This window comes from Colletotrichum jinshuiense, chromosome 2 (assembly GCF_051148585.1).
Source record: "Colletotrichum jinshuiense chromosome 2, complete sequence".
Lineage (NCBI taxonomy): Eukaryota > Fungi > Ascomycota > Sordariomycetes > Glomerellales > Glomerellaceae > Colletotrichum > Colletotrichum jinshuiense.
This window is the reverse complement of record NC_139309.1, coordinates 2,036,322-2,059,098: the sequence shown is the minus strand read 5'-3', so window position 1 is coordinate 2,059,098 and position 22,777 is coordinate 2,036,322. Positions and strand designations below refer to the sequence as shown.

The window sequence follows — 22,777 nt, the reverse complement described above, 5'->3', positions numbered from 1 at the left end:
ATTGTGATGCACTGCATGATGGGCAGCTGCAGCACGCTAGATGGCGCTGCTGCCCGGATCCGATCAGCTGCATCTTGTCCTGCATCACCCTACCTCTCGCCTCGAATACACATTGCCTGACAAATTCTTGCATTCTCCTGCAGGCTGCAGGCTGCCGCCCACAGCGGACATTTACCATCTTCAGTGTACTCGCGCGGAGAGATGGCCCCCGACGAAGATCATGTCCGGTCCCGAGGACGTGGTCAAGATCGACGGTTGGTTGACAGGGGAACATGAAGCTCCTAATGCCGGCGCCCATGCTATCCGACCTGAGCTGCAATACCACCCTACCTCTCTCTCTCTCTCTCTCTCTCTAACCTACCATAATCCCAGTTCCGCCACCCGACACGACAGTTTTCATCGGACGGTTGCCGGGCTGGCAACTCCCGGTGCAGGTGAGTCAAATCTTGTCCGTCGCACACACTTGCGCCCGTAACACTCAGCGTATCGTCTCACTCGAGAGATTTTCCATGCACTGCAGCCCTTCTTGAATCAAAACTGCTGCTGCTGTCTTTCATGTCATGCAGGCGCCTCCGACCCGTATCACCCGCTCGCCGCCAATCAAGCAAAGCCGCCGCGGAGCACCCCCCAACTTTCAGTTACACAGCATATGGCCGCCGCCTTTCCCGGCCACCAGATATCCAAGACATGTCAGATGGAGAATTTTCCTCTTGCACAAGCACTCACATACGCGCGCTCGCTCGCCGTGGCCAGCATTTGCCTATCGGCTTCTCTTCCTCCACCCGTGCCCCCCTGCCCCTGATCCTGAACCCCTGCCATGCCACCACCGTCGCCACTGACCTGTCAAAGGCCCCTAGATTCCTGAGATACCGCCCCTGTTGCTCCCACCCGTCTCAAGGTCCGCCAATCTTCCCGATTCGCGCGGAAAGTATCCCGATGACGGAAGCTTGCCTCTAGTGTGACTTGAATAGCAAACCCCGACGGCCTGAACCGAAGCCGTTTGCCCCCCTCTCCCCGCGTCCTTCTCCCCAGCTCATGCCCTCCCAGCTCTAGTTGCGGGACAGAGATAGAGAGAGATACAGAGAGAGGTATAGAGATAAGGGGGGTTTTCAGGCTGTAGTTACACACTCGCGAAACCCCTAGTTCTGACGTGCCTCGGCCACGGGGTCTGGCAAATGACTACGCCGAATCTGGAACAAGCATAATTACTGGGCCCTGGCTATGTAACTTACGGGCGTGAAGTGGAATCCCAGGCTCGCCAACGATGCCGGGTCGATTGACGAGATTGGCCATCAAGATGAGGCAGCGACAAATAATCAAACTCTCCAGCCGGGACCCCATTGTCGGCCGATTCTCCAAGACCCGCCAAGAATGCAACGCGGCCATGGTACGCGAAAGGAATCCCGGATCTGATTGCAAATATATACGCCTTCGAGATTGGCGGCCAGGATGCCCGTTCAGGCCTAGACGGAGCTGCAAGATGCAGCTGAAGTAAGACCGAGTGTTATTCCTCAACAACCTGTCAGGCGATGCAAGAGAGATGTGATGGGAGGCAAAAGATTCCGCAGCGTATGAACAGTTGATTGCATTGGACGAAACCCGCCATGCCTATCTTTTGATTCTCAATATTTTTTGTTTCTGTTGGTTGGTGTTGGCTCTCCTCGTAGCAGTGGTTGCAATCTATCGTATCTCCAAAACAAGTTTCTCGATCCTAACACACAAAAGGGTTCCCCAGTACAAGAGAGACAAAAATGCAAATTTGGCCCGTGGCCACCACCACCCCCAAACCCAATTTTCGCCGTTTTGACAGTTGGCCGCCTTTCCCGAGTTTCACGCCTGTTGCCCTCCGTTGGGTATTCCAGTGATCCCCTCCTCCTCTCCCGCCCACTCATACTCGTTTTCGACTTTCAATCGTTAAGAATATGTAACCTTCGTTTTTGTGTGATTTTCCCGCGCAATCGTAAGAAATGCATGTAACGTCTGTATCCGCAGGGACTCGTGCCACCTCCACCTCACCCCCAGCCTCAAGAAGTATTGTCTTTGGTGAACAAAAGCATACCACCACCCCTCCCTTTCCCAGTAGCCCAGTAGAAGAAGAAATAAGAACAAAAACCAAAAACGACCGTGTAGAAACATACAAACAGTTTGCCAAATGTACGCCCATTATTCGTGCAACAGAATTATTACAGGTTTGGACTTTTTTGGAAATGGTTTGTTGCGAGTTTGCAAGAGAAACCAGCGACCAGGGTGCGCACACACAAGGATGAGCAATGACTCCCCCCCCTCCCCATTTTTTTTTCTTGCCATCCAAAGTGGCGTGCGTAGGTTTGTGTGTCTTGGAAAAACAAGGTGAGGTAACCTATCGCTGTTGCGCTGGGGAGGGCCTGGGTTTCCCCCTCCCCGGCTTGAACGTCGCCCCTCTTTCTCGGCCGGAAAGTCCAAGGACTTTGTGCGTCTAATTTGAACACCATCTGTGTGTTTGTCTTAGACCCGGTGGGTGCAGACATGGCAGACAACACTCAGTTCTTGCAGCTGCTGGGGCTCGAGCTGCTGCCCGTCTTGACACGCTTGCGGCTCTTGCTCTGGAGGCACATCTCGTCGTACAGCTTGGCGGCCTTCTCGTTGTAGGGTGTCCTGCTGCTCTTGCCCTGCTTGTGGAGGAGGAGATGGGAGACAAAGTTGTCACGGCGCTCCTTAAACACGTGGTTGCAGTTGGTGGCAGGGCAAGTGTAGAGCTCGACTTCCTTCTCGTGGGTCCTAGATGGGGTGTCAGAATACCGTGTGCTAGTCAATGTAGTGTAGTTGGGGGACAACATACGCCTTGAAGTGGCGCTTGAGATGCTCCTTTCGCTTGAACGTCTTGGTGCAGTCGGGGTATGTGCACCTCTCCCGTCTAGGCGCAACATGGCGCACCTTCACCGAGCCGCAGTCGAGGACGGACCCATCCTGGTTGACTTGAATCGACCTAAGTTGCCTCAATGCCTCCATATCGTTTTGGTTCTTCTGAAGGGCGAGGGTCTTGCGCTGGACTTCAGCGAAGAGCTTGCGCCTAGGATCATGGCGATATGCGGCCGCCGCAGGCGAGGAGTGCAGGGGGGCCGGGGAGTGGGTAGTCTCGCGCTTAACGGTCATGGACTGGAGAGGTGATGTTGAGGGCGTCGTATCGTTGGCAAACATCATGATTGGGCTCTCGCTGCTGCAGGACCAGATATGGGCATTGCTGGGCGTAGCGTTAGGCAGAGTGCGGTGAGGCGTAGGCATCACAAACGGTGATGAGCCAAGGTCCTGCTGGATGGAGTATTGCTCTGTGTGGTGGTGGTGGTGAGGGGAGGACATGCCCGGCATGCAGTGAGAGTTGAGCGTCACATGAAGCATCGTGTTGTAGTCGAGCTGCTCCATGCCGCCAAATCCATTGCTCTGTCTCCTTGATGGGGTGAGGGGAAGTGATGAGGCATAGTGCATGGGCATCTGGATTGCGGCCTTCTCCGGCTTGGGGAAGTAGCCCTTGTGGTCTTGTTGTGATCCATTGTCGAAGGTGAAGGAGCTGTGGGAAGAGAACGAGGAATCAAAGTCAATGCTGGATTGACTGTGGTCGTGAGGTGTTGACCGACCAGACCGAGGTGTGAAGGGGCCGTTAGGATCGTAGACTGAAGAGGCTGCCGAGAAGCTCGGGGTTGTAGTCCCGCAGCTCATGGAGCCGTCAAAGGCAAAGCCGGTCTCTGGAGCAAAAGACTCCATCATCCCATTAATGGAGTGCTCCTGTTCTTGTTGCCAGAGGTGCGACATCATTGTGTTGTTGATTGTTGTTGCTTACTCGCCGAGGTAAGAGGCCGTTGTGGTCTGAAGAGGGAGCGAGTTGGCCGGTGGAAACTTATATGAAGAATGATGGGATAATGGAAACGTTCCACAGGATGAGCGGCTCGAGCAAAGATATATCGATCAATGGAGGGGAACGGAGATGAAGATGACGCCCCTAAAGAGATATGGACAGGCCCTATTCACATAGAATGGGGAAATAGTGTCGTCAATACGCTAGCTGGAGAGACAGAGAGCCCCAGATAGGAATGTATCGAGGTCTGAGTACGTGATAGTGGAGGTGGAGTGGAGTGTGGGAGGGAGAGGAAGGGCGGGGGGGCGTGGATGGAGAGAATGGGAGTAGAGGAGGGAGGCAAAGAGGCACCAATCTCCTACGGGATCCACCGAAGGATGGATGGGTGGGCAAATATGGGGGGTAGCGAAAGGGTCCAGGCCAGTTCAGTCGGGTGTGTTTCGTTGTCCCTGAGAAACAATGAGACGATCGCCCGGTCCATGAACGCGACCCAGTACATATAGGTGTCAGATGAAAGGATGAGCTGAACCAGGTACGGTGCTCTGGGCTGCTTTAGCTGGTTCCAACGCTCGAGCCAGGCAGGCGTCGGCTGCCGGTCTGGGGGGGTCATGTAAGCCAGGGAATAGGCATGCAGGCCATGCTTGTATGCAAGGCCCTTGGTTGAGAAATCAAACTCCAAATCTGGAGGTACAGACAGGGTGCACAGCCGAGCTCGAGTTTGGTGTGCCGGGGTGGGTGGTGGTCCCGGAACCATTCGTCAAGCCAGACTGCCAGTTCCTACTCTATCTTGGGTTGCAGCTTGGGTTGGCTACCCATGTCCGGGGTGATTCGAGGTGATCGAGTCAACTCCAACCAGGGTCGACCACGGCCGAGGGACTTCCAGGCCACTGGAGACTTGGAGCCGGGGGAACGAAGAAGAAAGAGTACCTGCATGAACCGCTTTGGTCTGTCGTGGATCGTAGGTTGGTGAAGGGTGAGGGTGACTGACGACAAGGGTCAACAGCATCCACTTCGATGCCCTCCTCTCCATCTCCAGATTTGGATTTCAGATTTAATAAGACAGACATCAGACTCCTACTGGCGAGCCCCAAGAAGCAGGGAGGCGGGAAGGCTCCATCGTCAGATATGGGAGGAAAGACGCGTCTCCATTGAGTAATCCGAGAGATACACGGTAGCGCGCCAAAACAGACATGTGTCGGAATAGACAACTGCAGTGGCAGTGGTGGTGGTGGTGGGGTTCGGGCAGAGAGAGACCTGGAGGAGGTGGACGGGAGGCACCAGAGAGAGTGTGAAGGCGTCCGCGGGTGCTGGGCTGCTCGTGTGTGTCTCTACGTATGGCTGCCAGAGTATCTGTGTGCCCGTGTGAATGTGTGTACCATGGAATGGAGACACGCTTGTCAAGGAATGGAGGCCGATAACTGATACGTACGGAGCTCAATGGTTGAAAACTTGGCAAAGTATAGTGTAAGACATGGGCACAGGCCCCCCCCTGATGCAAGCTTGATTGCCTCTGGGCACAATCGGCTATTACCTCGACGCGGATGAATGATGCATTTGAGACACGGTGCAAAATGTGATAACTGACGAGAGCCTGAAGACCAGGCAAAAGGGAAAAGCAAAACCCAGCAGTCCGGCGCTGTGAACCCCGGTCAAGTCCGTACACCAACACCGACGGAGCTCGCACGGTGGTCTGGGAAGTAGGTCGACTGAACTGACGTAAGGCATGCACATCTCACCCGGACGCCATGGCCAGCTAGCGGCTGAATCTCTCTTGCACACACTTGCCCACACACACACACAATCTTTCTCACTCTCTCTCACTCTCACTCTCTCACGAAAGAGGCGCTGAGACAGGGACGATGCACGAGAGATGTGCAAAAAGCAAAGGTTGAGCAAACTCTGAGGAGACGGACTCGAGGCCGGACGGGACTAGAACTGCGGGAAGACGGAACGAGTAAGAGACCGGAATGTGTAAGAGCTCCAGGCCATCGGCAAAGATAGCCAGGGAGAAAGGACAAGAGAAGGAGTGACGGGTTTTCCGGTCGAGTCGGAAAACTTGAGTCAGGGCCACACAGCAAGAAGACGACGATGAGCCGAGCGAGAGAATTGGCGAGTTTGAAAGACAAGATGGATTGCGAGCAAAGAGTGGGAGTGCGAGGGTCGCAGAAAAGAACGGGCACAGAAGGCCTCCCGGCCAACCAAAACGGCCAATTGGCAAGACTTGCCGATGATGCTTGCTGCTGATCCGCCACCTCATTGGTTTCCAACTCATGTGCATCTCACGCTTTCTGGGTGATCCTTTGCCCATTCAGATCCTCGACACAATGAGAAAGACCCTGGCAGCTAACCCGTCCAAAAGGTTCAGAAAGGTACGGGAAAAGGCTCAAGCAAGACGACGCCTGAAAGGAAAAGCGGGGACAATCCGAACACTGTCATACCATGTTTAGACACGCCCCAGGATCATTGACAGGGACGCGCATCAGTGGCATCATCGCCGCCGTCACCCATGTCGAGCATCAATCTCACATTGCCCACGCCCGCACGCGTGTATACACCCCCTCCTCCAGCGTTGCTGTTACTGCTTGTTGCGTTGCTACGCTCTGCTGCAGGTCGACTGACTGCTGGGACGGGCTATCTGCTGGCCCTTCTCAGCCTCTGACGGTTGGCTGCATGCACAGATCCCAGGCTCCGAACACCCAGACAGATACAGAAAGACAGAAACTGACATGACAGGGCGATGCTAGCGTCACCCCCGTCATCCAGGTCGCGTCTATCTCGCGCTACTTGGCGCGCCTTTCTGAGGGGTCCTCCGCCAAAAGCCTCCTCCCCAAGGTGAACTCAGGCACACGAGTATCCGTGCATTGCAGTCTCGTCTGTGTGTCTCTCGATGCACGTATCCCGCCGGTGGACTCCTCATGTCAGTTCCAGTTGCCGGCAGAATGGACAAATACTTGTTGGAGCACATCACCAAGCAAAGAGTGGTTCCATTTACACCCCCTGTCGACATGCAGGTTGTTCCCAGCTCATCCATGATCGACGACAAGCTGCCGAAGCCGAGACTCCTCTCCGTCGAGCAGGGCTGCCCATGTCCCGGTCCCACCTCACATCGTCACGGCTCACGAGCAGCCCCATGCTTCCAGCTGCGTAATGCCATGTACTTGACCCGGCCTGGGACTTGCACAGGCCCTGGAGAAGGGGTTGAAAGGGCACTCCAAAGCAGGAAACCATTGTGAATAGCCCCCCGAATAGACTCCTCGGCTGCCTCTACTCCATAGACCAGCGGGTCGGCGGCGTTCGTGCCTGGTGCCGGCTCATGCTCCCTGCACTCGCAAGGTACAGCTTCTCTGATGGCTCGATCGCCAGTTCAACGTCCAGAGCGGAAACAAATGCACCTATTTTGGATGGACTCGTCCCAGTTCTTTGTTGATCCCACGCAACGTCGCCGCCGGAGTCCCAACGGTCGACGATCACCACCACCGCCTGTCTCTTCGCCTTCATCCCCCTCCCCAGAACGTCTGACGTTGCTGCCAGGTTGTACATGGCTTCCACGCACTCGCTTGGCACTTATGTTTCTGAGCGTGAGCGGTCACATCACCTCCGCTCGATGTGCCACCACACATTTCTCAAATCCATGATTCAACCCCATCACGCCTCAACGTTAGTGTCCATTTTCTGCCCCTTGGACGGAGCACCCAAGCAAGGCCAAGGACCTTCGGCCGTTAGCCCACCGCCGAAGTATTGCAGCGCCACCAGTACATGGCTCCCCCACGATTCTCCGGCGTTCGCCGCCAATGGTCTGCTTCAGTAGGCCCTCCCGGACGCATGCTGAGCGAGACCTTTTTTTTGTATGTGCGAGGCTCGCCCACGCAGTACGAAGGTTTTCTTACTTTTCTTGCACTTGTCACTCGCACGAGGAATGCTAGATGGGTGCGCCTCCTTTTTTTTTTTTTTTTTTTTCCTTGTCTTTGTCTGTGAGAGCGCCCGCCACCAACATGACGCGTGGGGAGCCTCACCATCCCATAGCCTTTCTTTGCTTTGCCACGACCTCCCACGAGGAACGCACAACTCTCGCGCGAGCGACGCACTTTGGTCTCACCATTGTGCCCGCAAAATTCGCGTTTCTAGTCAGAGCTGGGTGTCTTCTGTCCCCTGTACGCCACTTTCCATTCATCGTTTGTTCCCGTTTAACCCTGTTAGGCTCGATACAACCGATCTATGTACGACAGTGCTCGCGATTCAGATCCAATACGGGAGGCTCGTCATATGTCCCCAAAAGGATGGACTGGGTCCCCTTGAGCCTCCCGAGAGGGCAAATAACTACAGCCTCAATCTATTTACTTACCCCGCCAGCCTGGGATGGACGTGGACACAATGCTCAAGGTTTGTGACAGCTCACTTCTGTCACCTGCAAGCAAATTCCCGATATCGTCGTCGGAGGTGCACGCTAGACCCGCTTGGACCATAGCATCATCTGCTGAATGTCTCTCTTCGGGCCACTCAATGGCCCAATATTGTAGGATAAGCTTGCCCCTGGCAGATTGGCTGTTTCTGCAAAGATCCCAAGTCTCTCTTGCCCCCTGGCGTGCATCGCAGAGGTTTGGCAAATAGCACGTCCACGGCGCCCAGCGTCAGGGGGTCAAGGGATTCCTCTAGATTCCCATCCTGCAGGTTTGGAGAGAAACCTCCGGGGTTGTCATGATTCAGAAGTTTCGGTTGAGAGGAGTTTCCGCGTCCTGCCGCTGTCCGCAGTTTCTGGCAGTCTTCCGGGTGATGTCCCAAGGACCCCTTCTGAGCGGATACTTACCAGAACCCTGGCTTACACATGCCATCGTAGTCGCATCTCAGGGGAGCCCTTTCGTTGGACCTAGCGGCCTTCAATCCCTCTGGGCCAGAACAACCAATGCTGCCCCTGAGGAGTTATCCAGATCTAGGTCTAGATGGGCGGGAGGAATGTCGTGGGCTGCGCGAGCTCCACTTCCTAAGAGAGAGAGAGGGTTTGGCTGCCGTTCTTTCCGTGTAATCCAGCCCGCCGCGGCGATTCTTGCAAATGCCTGCCGGATGCTGTCCAGCTTCCCCGGGTGCCTCCTCTGGTGGATCCATGCCATCGGGCAATCAGTAGAGACCAGCCAGCGTGTCCATTGCCGCGGATGGTCCTGTTCATCAACTCGGATACAGATTTCACGGACTCCTCGTCTATCCGTAAATACTTGCCTCGACAGAACACCCACTTGGGTTTGATCTAATAAGCAGATATTCATCTCAGCTGATGTCCAATCCAACCATGTTGTTCGACCTTCGGCCAATATGCTTTCATATCGGACCAGGTCACATTTATGATATTCTAGAATGGGTCAAGGTCAGCACAGGATATAATGTCACGAAACAAGATGCAGCCAATGCTCCCTGTTGCAAAACAAGAGGCAATCCTTCTTCTCAAATAGAAACTGAGTCTTATTCGACTGCTTCTTCGTTCTGAGCCATGATCTCGTTGTCCATGTCTTCCAGCACTCCCTGCATTTCCTCCTCGGTGGCCTCCAAGCCATCAGAGCTCATCAGCTTTGTGTCCTTCTCCTCGGCTAAAGCAGGGTCAGCAAGTAACGCGTGTCGGCAAGGAAGTTTAGACTTACTCTTGGCTTCTACAAGCAAGTTCTCCTGAACCTCGACGTTTGTCAGGACTGAGCCATCTCCGATGACACATCTCTTTCCAAGAATGCATCTTGTGAGCTTGCAGTTCTTGCCCACGACAGCTCCTTCCATCAGCAAGCACTGCAACAGCTTGGCGCCCTCGTTAAGTTGGCAACCGGCACCGACGACGGACTCTTTGATTGAAACCTTTTCTTCCACCGTTACATTCTCGGCAACAAGACTGTCAGCCTTTGTAATCGTTGTTCGAGACTTGACGCCCTCTGGATATGCCACCTTCTTTGCGTGTGCAAAGGGAGACGCCGCATCGCTGCCAGTCTCCTCCACTGACGGAAGCTTGGCAAGCTGCAATGATACATTCAGGAGCAGCTGAGCTGTATCCACGCGCCGTACCATTGGCGCATCCGCTTGAGAGGGGTGCACGTAGGCCAGAACGGGCGGTACCGTGAGTTCCGCTCCGTGGGTGTTCGTGTCGTCAGAATCCTTGCTGTCGGCCTTTTTGTTGTCCTCGGCACCGTTGCTGGGTCGCAGTTCTTCCGGGTCGTCGTCTTGAGGCGATGCTGTGCTCTCATGGAGGGAATCGTCGTCGTCCTCCTCCTCATCCTCCTTGCGCAAAACCTCATCTAAATGCAGTTTCTCTGCCAAACCCTTCTGCCAACCAGCCTTGGCCCACCAGCCAATCACGTCCTCGCCAATGTTTTCCAACCGCTCGTTCTTGTCAATAAAGTCCATGATCCACCTTGGAAGGATGTAAAGGTGGGCGTCTCTATGAGTTGTGAGCATTCTTATCCGAGGGTGGCTCCGCATTAAGCCGTGTCGGACAGGAAGGCCTTTTCTTTCTTCCGCGAGATCCTTCAAAGAGTCTGTAGGCATGGAGTAAACGAGGTTGGAGAGTTGCGGCAGCAATGACCCCTTGGGCGGCGCGACAAATGATGGGGCAGGTGGCGTGATGGCGATAAAGTCGGTCTCCTCTCCTTTAACTGGAGTTGCCGTCTTCGTCTCATACCACACTCCGAGGCCGCCGCTGAAGGGACTCGAGTTGCCGACTGAGAACTTTGGTGCACCAAGCAAGTCCGGCATGCTGGCGCCTTTGACCATCCATGCTTGCAACAGCTTCTCGCCAGCAATCTCGCAGATGAGGTCGCATGGAAGAATGACAAAGTCAGAGGTCACCAACTCCTTGACCTCTGGCAGACGAAGAATCTCGGCAGTGCCTGTGGTCTGGTCCAGGTCCTTGGGGGCAAGAATATCTGGTCTGGGAAGGGGAAGTCCCGTCAGGAACGGGTTGGTGTTCAGGGCGGTAGTGATTGCCGTCTCTGCAGAGGCCGGGCAGATGAGAGTAATGTCTGATTTGGTCAGTCCTGCAGGTTCAGATCCAATAGCAGGGCTACAAGACTAAGGCGAAGCCGATAATGTAGAGCAAGGCCGGCTTTAGCACTTACTTGTAATACCCATCCGGTAGCAGAAGTCGATTGGGTACCAGACCATTGGCCGGTTGGCAATCGGCAACAGAGCCTTTGGATTCTCATCGGGGTTAGAAGTGAAGGTCGGGAATGAAGATCCCGGGCCGCAAAGAACCAAGGCTTGAAGCCCTGGTGAGGGCATCGACACAGCGTGGGGCATTTTGAGATGCTTTGGTGGGGTGTCTTGTCTGCGCCGAGGGCCAGTTGGAAGAGCTGCCAGGCTGTGGAGTCGAAGTGCGTGTCACAATCAAATATGTGCTAGCAAGAATAGATTCTCAGAGTGTCGCGGGGTAGGTCTGTTCTGTCTGCGCCGTGCATCCCAAGGCCGAATTCGTGACCTTTTTTTTGATATTGCCCGCTGAGGGAGTCATCGACCAAAAATGCGACACTGGAGGGACCCCCGGACCCACACTATGCATCGCGCGTCATGGTGGGGGTTTGCACGTGACTGACGGTATATCCTCGGCCCGGTCGTCCACCTGGCTGACAGAACGGCAGGTGAGGTGAGGTGTTTGGCCGGGCAACCAATGGCAACCATGGCCAACCTCGGGATCCCCCTGGTCCTCGTCATCCCCATGTTGATGTTCCCCCCAAGACCAGCCACCCGAGCTCGCGACAAGTGGGTGAACTCCAGCCCACCACCCCATTGCGCATTTCTGTCTTTCAACAACCTCGATACCGATATTGACGCGACATCGATCGATTTCCATACTTTTAGCTGTTCTGCGATACTTTGCAATATACCCAACTTTCGCAATCGCTCGAATTGCTTCGTAAAGCTCTAGAGAGCACGTAACTAGCCTCGGCACGCCAGAGCAACACATCCACACCAAGGCTACGTGCCCTGTTGCAATGGTCACGTCCAACTAAATGTCGTGGCCCAATGATCAACATTCTCGGAGGCGCGGGGTATGGAGCCATTGGGTGCCGCTCGCAGTCACTGTGACTGTTGCGACGGTCGGTCTCGCGGCTTGGGTATGGAGTCAGCGCAAGGATGAGGACGATGCGCCCGAGAGCGAGCAATACCCCGATCTCGACTACAACAACGCCGAGTACGGCGACAATCCCGCATACGGATCTTCCAGAGAACCGAAGCCTCCGCCAAGCAATGTAGGAACTGAGACCTATGGCACCGCCGACGTTCATCGAGATGTGCGCGGGGATGGATGGGGCGCGCGCATGTCAGGTGCGCTAAGGCGCACGCCTAGCCCGCAACAGTTCTTCGAATCGGCCGGCAAGACCGTGACCGCAGGCGTCGCGGCCGCTGGTGCTGTGGCAGGCCGTGCACTGGCAGCTATCCGGGAGGAGGACAAGAACGCCTACGCCGATCATGAGACGTGGTCCGAGGAAGCAGATGCCAGGAAGGAACGACCGTCTGCCCCAAGAGAGCCAGGCAAACGACGAAGGACAGTTGCCATCATTGTATCTGCCGACAGCCACGGTGATGACTTTGACGAAGACGGATTTCATGAGCACGCCGTAAGTTTCTTACCGCTTTCTGCTTCTCAGTGTCTAAATTCCTGCTAACCGCCGTACAGTCCATTCTATCACACATCCCGCGCTACAACGACTTTTCTAGTATCAAGCTGTTCGTCTTGATCTACGCGCCGGGCCTGAAGGAGACTGTTGGCGAATCTACGAGTAACCTTCCGCCACCTTCGCTGAGCTCGTCCTTCTCTAACATTGAGCACCATCAAGCCCAAACCCCTGGAGACGAGCCGGCAAAGAGCCCTTTGATGCATGCGTCATCGGCAAACCCTGCCTTCAATGCCGTTTATTCTCAGGCTTTGGCTCTGGTTGAGAAAGAGACCATGGTCTTGCCCTTCACCACACCCAACGGTCACACTCACATTCTGCGCCATCTGCAGCCTGAGATCGTCTATCTTCAAGAGTCTCTGGCGGGCGAGAACGGCGGGCTGGTTTCCAGCCTCCAGACCTGGCTGCGACACGACATCATTCTTGTTGTAGGTGCTGAGAGTGGCCATGGAGGTCTCGCCGACAGTGAGTCGGAAGCGGAAAAGCCTGAAAAGGAAGAGAAGTGGTGGCAGCGAACGGACCGGGTCGGCCGGGGTCGCGGCGTTGTGGTTGTCGACGGCATGCGGGTCCACGACGACTGGACTCGACGTGTTCAGGGAAAGGAGTAAAATACTGGCTCCGCTGTATAAACGAAGACTTGAAGATGATGGGCTTTTCTGTGACGATAGCCAGAGAAGGATTGGGCTTTGTGTTTTGTTTGACTTGGTATATACCACGAGATATCATGTGACGTTTTCATGAGCAGATGGGTAATTGATGTTGCGACGCGAAGTGGACTGGACTACGGAACTATGACAAGATGCAATGCCTCGATCCCGATATGTTTTGTCAACAATGTGATCTGTGGAATTACAGATTGGCTGGAATGAGCTTACCTCGTGTGCCTTGGTGCATATCATCGTCTTTCACCAAAAATTACAACGCAGCCGCGCCAAATAAACAAAACGGCTTTGAGGTTCTGTTCAATGCCTCTCTTGAAGCCATCCATACCGTATATGCACTGTGCGAATACCGTGGCTCGTGCATCCGGGGTTTTGCCTGAGGCTGTTCCTCCACACCCGCGGGACCCCGTCTCGGAGATGCGGCGGTTCCTCCTTGGAGCCTCTCTCGCGGAAGCCTGACTACATCTCAACCCCACAAACTTGGATTCCATCCATCAGGGCTGACCTGCATCTTTTCCACGTCGTCCTTTGAAAGTTTACTTCTTATCGCAACCTCCCGCCTCGATATACCGCCACCTGCGACCGCGTTTCGAGCGAAATTACCCTTCCCCACGCCGACGTCACCCTATTTGTCAACGCGAATCATCCACTCGTCTATCCCCGTACCCCATCGCGATCGACGAGGTGAATATCTGCTTCAAATGATTGCTCTGTGACACGGTTCTGGGCATCATTCAACATCGGGAGATAGTAGTCGCAATACCTTTCTGCCCTGTTGCGGACCGGTAGCCGCCCCATCCGGCGAATATGGCGCCGGTCGTGACAGCGGTCCAGCCGCCTTCTGTCGCGTCAAAGATCAAGCGTCCTGTGCCCCCGGGCATCCAGACCAATGGAGCGAGTTCCATTCGATCGTCGCCATCGCCATCGATGTCGAACAAGAAGCCTCCAAACTCCGCGACAACGAATGGCGCCAATGTACAATCAGCGCGAACTGCCAATCGCGCGCGCCGCGAGCCGTCGGCCCAGGGTGCTCGCAACTCCAGGAACAGTGTGGGGCTTCGCTCAGCGTCGCTCGCGGCCGACCTGGCTACCACGCAGTCCGTGGAGCCACCACCGTACAGTAAGTCGCTCCTGAAATCCAACAAGACCCAAGAGAATGGCGTTAGTGCTGACATGGAATAGTTGTTACCGACGAATATATCCTGAAGAGGTACTCTGGCAACCCTCCATCTCTGGTGGTGCACATGCATGCGACGCACTTTCGATTCGACCAGCAAGATGGCATCTTCCCCTACAAATCACCGATGCGGCTTTTCCTGGAGCACCTGCGCATGCGGACTGTCCCCCACGACCTGCTCGAATACTTTACACAAGCCGGTGTCCCTTTCTATGAGGGCTGCTTGATTGTACAGGTACACGATCACAAGTCTGTGGCCCAGTCAAAAGAAGTCGCCCGACCGACATCAGCATCAAACAAAGTTGTGCCCTCTTCCATTCACAACCACAACCCATATATCGTGCCTTCGCCCTACGTTCCATATCCGAAAGAGACGCTCGGGACCCAGCCAGAGGCCGCAGGTGCCACAAAGGAGGATACGAAGCCCAAAACAGCAGGGGATAAAGACAAGGAGAGCATGCCGGCGCCAAGCTTACCCAGTGACGGCCTGAAAAGCAAAACGCCCCAGCAGCCCAAAACCTTTACGGTCGTCCTTCACCCAACGCCAGAAAGCCTCCACGCGGACTTGCTAATCAAAGCTGCGACACCGCGCGGTTCGGCTGATACTCGTGGCAACGCAGATGCCAGTGGTGTTGTGCCCCCGTCGACGCCAATCACAATGGTGCCGCCAACGCCTACGGCAAGTAGCATGCCTCCTCCCGCCAAGAAGCAGAAACGCGAGCGCATGGAACTCGACGGCAGCAATATCTATATAGCAGAGTCACAGATACTTCTCGCAACCAATGCTCCTCTCTTCTTGGAGCCAACAAGGGATGCAGAAGAGACGATCACTCTTCTCGATGCGCTGGCGCATCCGAAACATTCGGATTCGCCCCCTCAGCCCAAAACAAGAAAGAGGACTGTGGCAGAGATGGCGGCCGACGAAGCAGCTGCAGCAGACCAAGAGAGATACATGCTCGTTTTGGACGAGCGGCTTTCTTCAAATGCCAACGGCGCACAGGGCGGTGCCAGTGGAGCCGACAAAGAAGGCCCAGCTGCCGTTTCCACATTTGAGCCTAGATTTGAGCGGTTCAAGGTCATCGCCGATATTAAGAGAGAACACGATGAAAGAAAGGAGCAAGAAAAGGCTAAGGCAGCTGAGAACGAGCGCAAGCTCGCACAGGAGAAGCAGAAGCAGATGCAAGAGCAGCAAGCAGTTATTGCAGCTCAACGACAGGCTGAAGCAGAGAAGATGCGGCGCGAACATCAAATGGCCCAAGAACTCAAGGCGCGCCAAGAACAACAGCAGCAGCAGAGAGAACAGCAGAGAAGGGTCATGGCCGCGCAAGCCGCTGCGAACCAGGCCGCCCAGAACAACCAAAATGCTGCGGCGAATATGGCACAGCCACAACAGCCGAATGGCACCATGCCAAACGGCACATCTGGTGTGGTTGCAAGCGGCATTTCAGCTCAGGCGCAAAATCGCTTTTCTCAAGTCTCGCAGCCCCCTGTGTCTTCGCCAGTCATTCGACAGGGAACGCCTCACAGCATAGCTTCTCCTATGCCTGGCAGCGTACCAATGCAGCAATCCAACTCCAACATGGCTGCCAGCCCTCAAAGACCTCCATCGGCAGTTCCTGGCCACCCTACCAATATTGGCAGTGTTTCCATGACACACAGCATGTCTGCACGCGCAAGCCAGCAGAGTCACCCTGCTAGCACTCCTCGTATGCTAAACGGGACACCAAACCTGCAAGCAACGCCTGTGTCACGTCCAGCGGTTGTCGCGACACCTCGCATGGGCCAGGCCAGTCCACCTCCTAATATGATGGCATCAAACTCCCAAATGGGTCAGCCACCAATGATGATGGGTACTCCCGGATCTATGCAGCAGCAAATGCACAACAACCCCAACTTGATTGCCGCGCAGGTTGCCCAGCAGCAGCGAGCCATTCAACAACAGCAAATGGCAGTTGCCATGCAGACCGGCATGGGTAACATGATGAACGGGCAGATGAACCCTCAACAGTTGACACCGCAGCAACAGCAGCAGTTCATGCAGCAACAAATGCAGCATAGGATGATGATGCAACAGCAACAGCAGCGCGGGAACATGGGTAACATGGGTACCATGATGAACCAACAACTGGCTCAGCGGTACGCTCAGCAGCTCAGCCAGATGGGCGCTAACCAGATGAATGGCGGCCAAATGACGCCGCAAATGCAGGCCCAGCTTCAAGCCCAACTCCAGGCACAGATGGGCAACCCCATGCAGCGTCAAATGGCCGGAGGCCAGAATATGATGAATGGCCAAAACATGAACATGCAGGCCATGATGCAAATGCAGCAGCAACAGGCGATGAACAACAACAATGCGCTCACGAACCAAGTTAAGCTTCAAGGCAATGTTATTTATAACAAGCAGATTGCCAATCTCGCTGCCAAGTGGGGAGGAGCAGTTGAGAACATCCCACCGGAGCAGATGGAAGCATTTAAGAGGAACTGCATGATGGAAGCCAAGAACCAGATCCAGAGCGTTCTCGCTCAGCGGAGAGCTCAGCAGGTCATGATGCAGCAGCAACAGCAGCAGCAGCAGCAGCAGGCGTCCATGCAAGGCATGGGCGGTATGATGGGGCCCCACGGAATGTAGGGTGATCCCTAGACCTTTGCTCAATGAGGCGGAATGTGGTGACCAGAAACTGTCTTCGAAAACAGACGAGTTCATTATCGAACTGCGTTCAAATTGCGGAAAGACGAACGGGTAGACGACGGGAAAGACGACGAGGAAGATGACAAACGGGCGGCGGCGTGGGTCAGGTGGAGTAGTGAGCGTCTTTTTATTTTGGCGTCTGGGAATTCCAGTGACGGATGGGCTGGGTTTTACTTTGCATGATCTTATATACCCCTACAAAGGCGCATCTACCTTATCCTTTAAGGTGCGGTTAGGGATGGACGGCAATTGCTTTTGACGGCTTATGGGGGACTGGGATGGATAGTGCATACCCATCAGAGCAGCTCAGGGCTCTGGAGAAGCGAGTTAATGTATCACTTGATGTATCAACTAAAAATTCATTGCAAGATTCAATTATATTGGCCGGCTGAAGGAACAGATGATATGAGCTTCAAGCTTTCGTTCGATTCGACCGCAAAGTGTTGATTGTGAATCAGCTACGCTGATTAGGTCAGCAATATTCGTCTCGGGGATGGGCAGCCTGTGCTCCACGCCATTCCCTGCTCGCAGTGATGCACGTGATTCGCTAGATCTTCGGCATGACGATGATGCAACGAGCTAATGCCGCTGGTTAAACGGTCGGTCAGGTCCCAGACGCAGCAGGTCATCCATCCCACTGCCACTATCCGGCCACCAAGCCACATGAACCACGCCGTGACCTACCCATTCTGTTGCCTATCCAGCATCTAGGACCACACTCATTACTAAACTGCTTGTTTTCTTCCCTGCCTTTTTTCCGACATTTCTTCACTCTGCTACAGGTTGCTGAACTCGCGAGGTGCCTCCCAGCAGATCCGATCCACCGACCCGTGCCCCGACCGTTCCACACCCCCCAAACCCCATCGAACATCGGACATCCATCCATCTCGACACCTGGCCGACTCCCCCGTGATGCATTTCCCTCGACTACCACGGACAGAAGCAGCTTTGCTGCTGGCGCTGCTCTTGGCCCCTTTGGCGTCAGCCGCCACGCTCGACTGCAAGCATGTTAGAGTCGACGATGTTTCTTTTAACCTCGAGAAGCTCGGCGGACCGCACAGCGTTGTGACCAGCCAGTGGCACGCTCCCACGTTCACGAACACATCCTACACTGTCGACATCTGCGCTCCGTTGAAGCGCAAGGGAGATGTCAAGAAAGACGAGGAGTGCCCCAAAGGAACAAGAGGTATGGATGCTTTGCCCCATCAGGGGCTAGCTGACCCCCAGCTGCGCGTAGCTAACATTGCCGGATAGTCTGTGCCATTGCGCGAAACATCCACCCCGGGAAAGATGTCAAGGACGAAATCGAGCGAGTTATACCGATTGCCGGCGAGCTTGGTGACCACGGCGGACGGCCCTTGGAGGCAAAGGCTGAACGACTCAAGTCGAGCGACTCCAACTCGGACGCAAAGAAGGAAGGCATTCGGCTCATCCTTACCGGAGGCATCTACAGCGGCAGAAAGCAAAAGGCTGTAATCGAATTCATTTGCGATCGCGAGAAAACGGGTCTTGAAGGAGAGACCTCGCCCGAGGACCAATACCAAGGCAACCAGTTCGAGAGACGCGAGGACAACAAGGACGACAAGGACGGCAAGGATGGCAAGGATGGCAAGGATGGCGACAACAAGGACGGCGACAACAAGGACGGCGACAACAAAGACGGCAGCGAGCCCTCCCCCGACGAAAAGCAGATCATGGTGCCTAAAACCGCCCTGATCTGGAACAGCTATGGTGCGGCTGAAAAGGGCGATGAGGACGTTCTGAGAATGACTTGGCACACCAAGTACGCCTGTGAGGATGCCTTCGACAAGCCACCTAGCGAAGGCGGCAGCGGTGATGGCAGCAGCCACTGGGGTTTCTTCACATGGTTCATCGTTTTGTAAGTCGAACCACTGCAAGTCAAGTTTTATGGCGCCAGCTAATCGTTTTATCACCAAAGGGCCTTCCTCGGTATTGCTGCATACCTCATCTTCGGCTCCTGGCTGAACTACAACCGATACGGCGCTAGGGGCTGGGATCTTTTGCCGCACGGAGATACGATTCGCGACATCCCCTACCTGGTCAAGGACTGGACTCGCAGCGTGCTCAGCACAGTCAATGGCAGCGGTGGCCGGGGCGGCTACAGCGCCGTTTAGACCCGGGCCGTTTAGACTTGGGCTGTCATGACCGCCCGGAGAAAGTGTATATTTAGGTTTTCACACTGGTTTGTTGACCATGGTTCTGGGTGCATAGTCTTTTTGAGGGCATGGTTCCGCGAATTCAGTCGCGACTTGGAGTTGGACTGGTTTTGTCTGGTTTGGTCCTGGGAGCTTGTCACATTAGCTGCTGGTTCGTCTAAGAATACACATGATTGAAACAACTCAAATCATCCTTGATTCCTGGTAATGTGTGGCATGTTACGCGGAACTATCTCGCTGTCATTCTCAGATCTCTTTCCTCGGAAGGGGGGGCGGCTTTCGAACGGGACCGGCTGCGAGCGGTGGATAACCTAAGTGCAAGTGGTGGGGCCGTAACGACACACGGTGAAATCTTCTCGCTTACCCCCGGGTTACCTCCACCCCGGCCCTCGCAAAACATGGACGACATGGCCGGCCACGGCCGCTCTTCCGACCAGGCGCATGCCGGCGACGCGGCGCGTCCAATGACGGAGCGGAACCAAGACCCAAAGGCCGCCGAGGAGGAATTCCCGCTGGACGACGAGGCAGCACCGCCCGGGGCGTTCGAGGCCCCGCCGCTCCCGCAGCTCACCGGCGACCCCCAAACCATCCCGGACTCGTGCCTGAGCCTCTCGCTGCCCCTCCTCGGGGCGATCCACGCCTGCCTGCCCCCGGCGCCGGGCCTCTCCCTCTCGATCGGCAGCGGGACCGGCCTCGTCGAGGCGCTCCTGGACTCGCTGGCCGGGCCGCACGCGCTGCGGCTCGCCAGCGTCGAGGTCGCGCCCAGCCCGAACAAGTACCACGCCGCGCACCGCACCGTCCCGGGGACGTGGGCGCTCGACGGCCTCGCGCGGGAGGCGGCGGCGTGGCTGTTCGTGTACCCCAAGCAGGTGGGCCTGGTGAGGGAGTACATGGCGGCGTACGCCGCGGTGGGGAGCGTGGCGACGGTGGTGTACGTCGGGCCGCGGATGGACTGGGACGACTTCAGGGGCGCGTTTGAGCCGTTCGCCCGCGACGTCGAGGTCTGGAGCGAGGAGAGGATGGAGGAGGTCGGGGGCAGGGCCTGGGAGTGCGTGGCGGTCATACGGCCGAGGAAGTAGCGGAGCCCGGCCCCCTCCCCGGGGGAGGAGGGGGGTTTAACTGGCAAATCGGATGCGATTCCACGGGCTCGGCAGAGACGACCGGGGGGTTCGTCGCACTGGCGTGGGCCTACCCGGCATTCCGGCGCGGTGCCGCTCAGCTAACTCGCGGAACCTCGATGACTGGGCGGAAACGGGGAAACGTTGCTCTTTTTCACCTCTATACCCTATACTCAACTCGCCCATCTTCGGTTTCCATCGCGTCACTCAAATCTGCGGTCCGCTGTAACCTTGGTTGGACACAACCGACATGCATTTCTCCGACTTTGCCGGGATCGCGATTCCGGCCGAAACCCCCTTTCCCTAAACCCCATGGTTTATTTTCTTTTTCTTTCTTTTCCTTTTTTTTGATACATCATTCCTGCTCCTTTGCGAAATGAGCATCACTGCTTCGTCGTAGACCCGGACCTTTACCTCCGTCCGGTCCTTTGGGTACTGGGCGCTTGCGGCAGGCGGGTTCCGTCCCAACTGGATACCATGGTATCCATAGGGGGGGTTGGAGGCACTTCGCCAGCCGACAAATAGGTGTGACACTTGAGTGATGTCCGCAAATAGGAGCGATCAAACTGGGATAGTTGTTGGCGCTTCCAAATGCTTCACGTGTTGAGTCCTTGCAGGAGGCGCGGTAGAAGACTTCCCCCTCAGTTATCACGTTATGGAGCAACACATGTCCCACATGGAGCCTTCAAGGCGGGGGTTCAGTCTCGAGTATCGAATTTAGGCTTTATATAGTTATGGCTGCGTAAATGCTAAGCTATGCTAGTGATATTCAAAAAAAAAAAAAAACAAGACGCATTACACGACCCACCCTACGCCAGAGGTAAAGTTGTCTACACATTAAGAGTCCAGAAGAGGGGTAAAAGGGAAAGAATAAGAATAAGAAGAGAAGAATAAAAGAGAGTAATTTGGCAGTGACCCAACAGCTGGCATCTGCACGGAATATTGACGCGCGGAAGTATGTACAGCAAGGAAAGCCTCCGAGTTCAACTCTGAGGAAGCTTCCAGCCCTTAAGCAGCAGCCGCCGGCTTCATCAGGCCCATGGCGAACTGCGCGGCCTCGTCGGCGTTCTGGCCGTACGTCAGGTGGGCGCGCTTGATCTGGTTGCCGCCCTCGCAGATGTTGTCGCCGTCGTGGCAGATGACCTTGGTCTTGGCGGCGTCGACGCCCTGGACGGGCTGGCCGTTGACTAACGAGCGGAAATGTCAGTGTTGGTTCTTACAAGCGATGTATCCCCGACCTTCTTGCGGTCGGGATGTCGGGGGTGGGAACTTACGCGGGTCACCGAAGATGACGGCACCGGAAACCTTGGCCACCATGTCGGCCGGCAACATCGCAGCAGCGTTGTGGACGAGCTGACCACCCTGGGAGTAGCCAGAGATGATGACGGCGGAGTTGGGACAGTTGGTGATGGCCTGCTGGGTGAGGGTGGCCATCTCCTGGGAGCCGTTGGCGTCGCCTCCGGCCAGGAAGCCCGGGATGTCGGCCGGGTACTCGACACCCTGGACGGCGAGGTTGGTCTCGCCAACCATGCCTGCCAGGGATTGGAAGAAGGGCGGGCCGGAAATGGTGCCGACATTACCACCCTCCGTGGTTCCGCGGGCGAAAACGATGATCATGGCCTTGCAGTCGCCGTTGAGGCCGTTTTGCGTGCTGCTCGAGAAGTCCGTTTGGCGGGGCTGGATCGTGACCGGGGAAGAGGCCGCGGTGCCCACCAGGGTGAGAAGGAAAGCTGCTGTGGCGCCGTGCATTTTGATTTAGTGAGTTGGTTTAGTGGTAGATTATTAAAATGAAATACAGGTAGTCTGAACTCTAGGTGGAAGTTGGATCAACAAACTTCAATGTGCTTGATAAACATGCGGGTAAGAAAGGGGATAACGTTCCACTCTTATAGCGGATATCTCGAGCTTGACAGCTGCCTGAAATCCCGGCTGTCCGCGATAGGGCGGGTCATGAAGCTTGTTTGTATCGTTTAGGGTGTTAGATTTTTACGCAGCACAACGGCTTCAGGAACCGCAACCTCATCCCGAAAGGGTAAAGAGGGCGGTTTGGTGACAGGGACCTCACGTGGGATGAGAGGACTAGGCTGATTCCGCCACTGGACGGGGCAGGGATGGACTTTGCTGAACCCTTAGCGCACAAGTGGCCGATGGTGATAGCCGCAAGCTTAGCTGAACCCAGAGGTGGGCCCTGTGGCGCTTGGTCGAGGTGTCGGCGGAGATGATGGTCTGTCAGTAGGGAAGAGGGCGACTACATCGGGACGGATTAACGATGGAGACGGGATGCGATTGGGCGAGGCCGTATCATGGATCAGGCCGGTCTGATCTGGGGCATAGGGAGGGGATTCGAAACGGTGTGAGGGCTGTGCGCAAGGACGGATGGGAGGCCACCGAGTTTTCCAAGCTTTTTCAGAGTGTGCCGACTGACGTTTGATATGTTTTGGTAGGTTGGATGGGGCGAATGGCGGGATGGAAAATTCGCGCTG

General features: G+C 55.5%; 7 protein-coding genes across 7 annotated transcripts; 4 read left to right on the top strand and 3 right to left on the bottom strand.

Moving 5' to 3' along the window:
• Nucleotides 1–2,519: 2,519 nt before the first annotated feature.
• Nucleotides 2,520–3,789, bottom strand: EsH8_II_000563 (uncharacterized protein; the record flags this gene model as incomplete). The annotated part of the gene is made up of 2 exons (XM_083263861.1): nt 2,520–2,757; nt 2,819–3,789. The coding sequence occupies 2 exons, from the start codon at nt 3,787–3,789 to the stop codon at nt 2,520–2,522; spliced, it is 1,209 nt and encodes a 402-aa protein (XP_083121183.1).
• A 5,491-nt stretch (nt 3,790–9,280) lies between these two features.
• On the bottom strand, nt 9,281–11,095 carry EsH8_II_000562 (translation initiation factor eIF2B subunit gamma; the record flags this gene model as incomplete). The annotated part of the gene is made up of 3 exons (XM_083263860.1): nt 9,281–9,405; nt 9,457–10,818; nt 10,915–11,095. The coding sequence occupies 3 exons, from the start codon at nt 11,093–11,095 to the stop codon at nt 9,281–9,283; spliced, it is 1,668 nt and encodes a 555-aa protein (XP_083121182.1).
• Nucleotides 11,096–11,805: 710 nt separating this feature from the next.
• Nucleotides 11,806–13,079, top strand: EsH8_II_000561 (uncharacterized protein; the record flags this gene model as incomplete). Its single annotated transcript, XM_083263859.1, has 2 exons — nt 11,806–12,414; nt 12,474–13,079. 2 exons carry the CDS (start codon nt 11,806–11,808, stop codon nt 13,077–13,079), a joined length of 1,215 nt encoding a protein of 404 aa, XP_083121181.1.
• Nucleotides 13,080–13,940: 861 nt separating this feature from the next.
• On the top strand, nt 13,941–16,939 carry EsH8_II_000560 (Spt20 family-domain-containing protein; the record flags this gene model as incomplete). Its single annotated transcript, XM_083263858.1, has 2 exons — nt 13,941–14,253; nt 14,316–16,939. The coding sequence occupies 2 exons, from the start codon at nt 13,941–13,943 to the stop codon at nt 16,937–16,939; spliced, it is 2,937 nt and encodes a 978-aa protein (XP_083121180.1).
• A 972-nt stretch (nt 16,940–17,911) lies between these two features.
• On the top strand, nt 17,912–19,134 carry EsH8_II_000559 (autophagy-related protein 27; the record flags this gene model as incomplete). The annotated part of the gene is made up of 3 exons (XM_083263857.1): nt 17,912–18,185; nt 18,254–18,878; nt 18,939–19,134. 3 exons carry the CDS (start codon nt 17,912–17,914, stop codon nt 19,132–19,134), a joined length of 1,095 nt encoding a protein of 364 aa, XP_083121179.1.
• Nucleotides 19,135–19,574: 440 nt separating this feature from the next.
• EsH8_II_000558 (uncharacterized protein) lies at nt 19,575–20,255 on the top strand (the record flags this gene model as incomplete). The annotated part of the gene is made up of 1 exon (XM_083263856.1): nt 19,575–20,255. One exon carries the CDS (start codon nt 19,575–19,577, stop codon nt 20,253–20,255), a length of 681 nt encoding a protein of 226 aa, XP_083121178.1.
• A 1,047-nt stretch (nt 20,256–21,302) lies between these two features.
• Nucleotides 21,303–22,043, bottom strand: EsH8_II_000557 (cutinase-domain-containing protein; the record flags this gene model as incomplete). Its single annotated transcript, XM_083263855.1, has 2 exons — nt 21,303–21,481; nt 21,569–22,043. 2 exons carry the CDS (start codon nt 22,041–22,043, stop codon nt 21,303–21,305), a joined length of 654 nt encoding a protein of 217 aa, XP_083121177.1.
• Between the last annotated feature and the right edge of the window lie 734 nt (nt 22,044–22,777).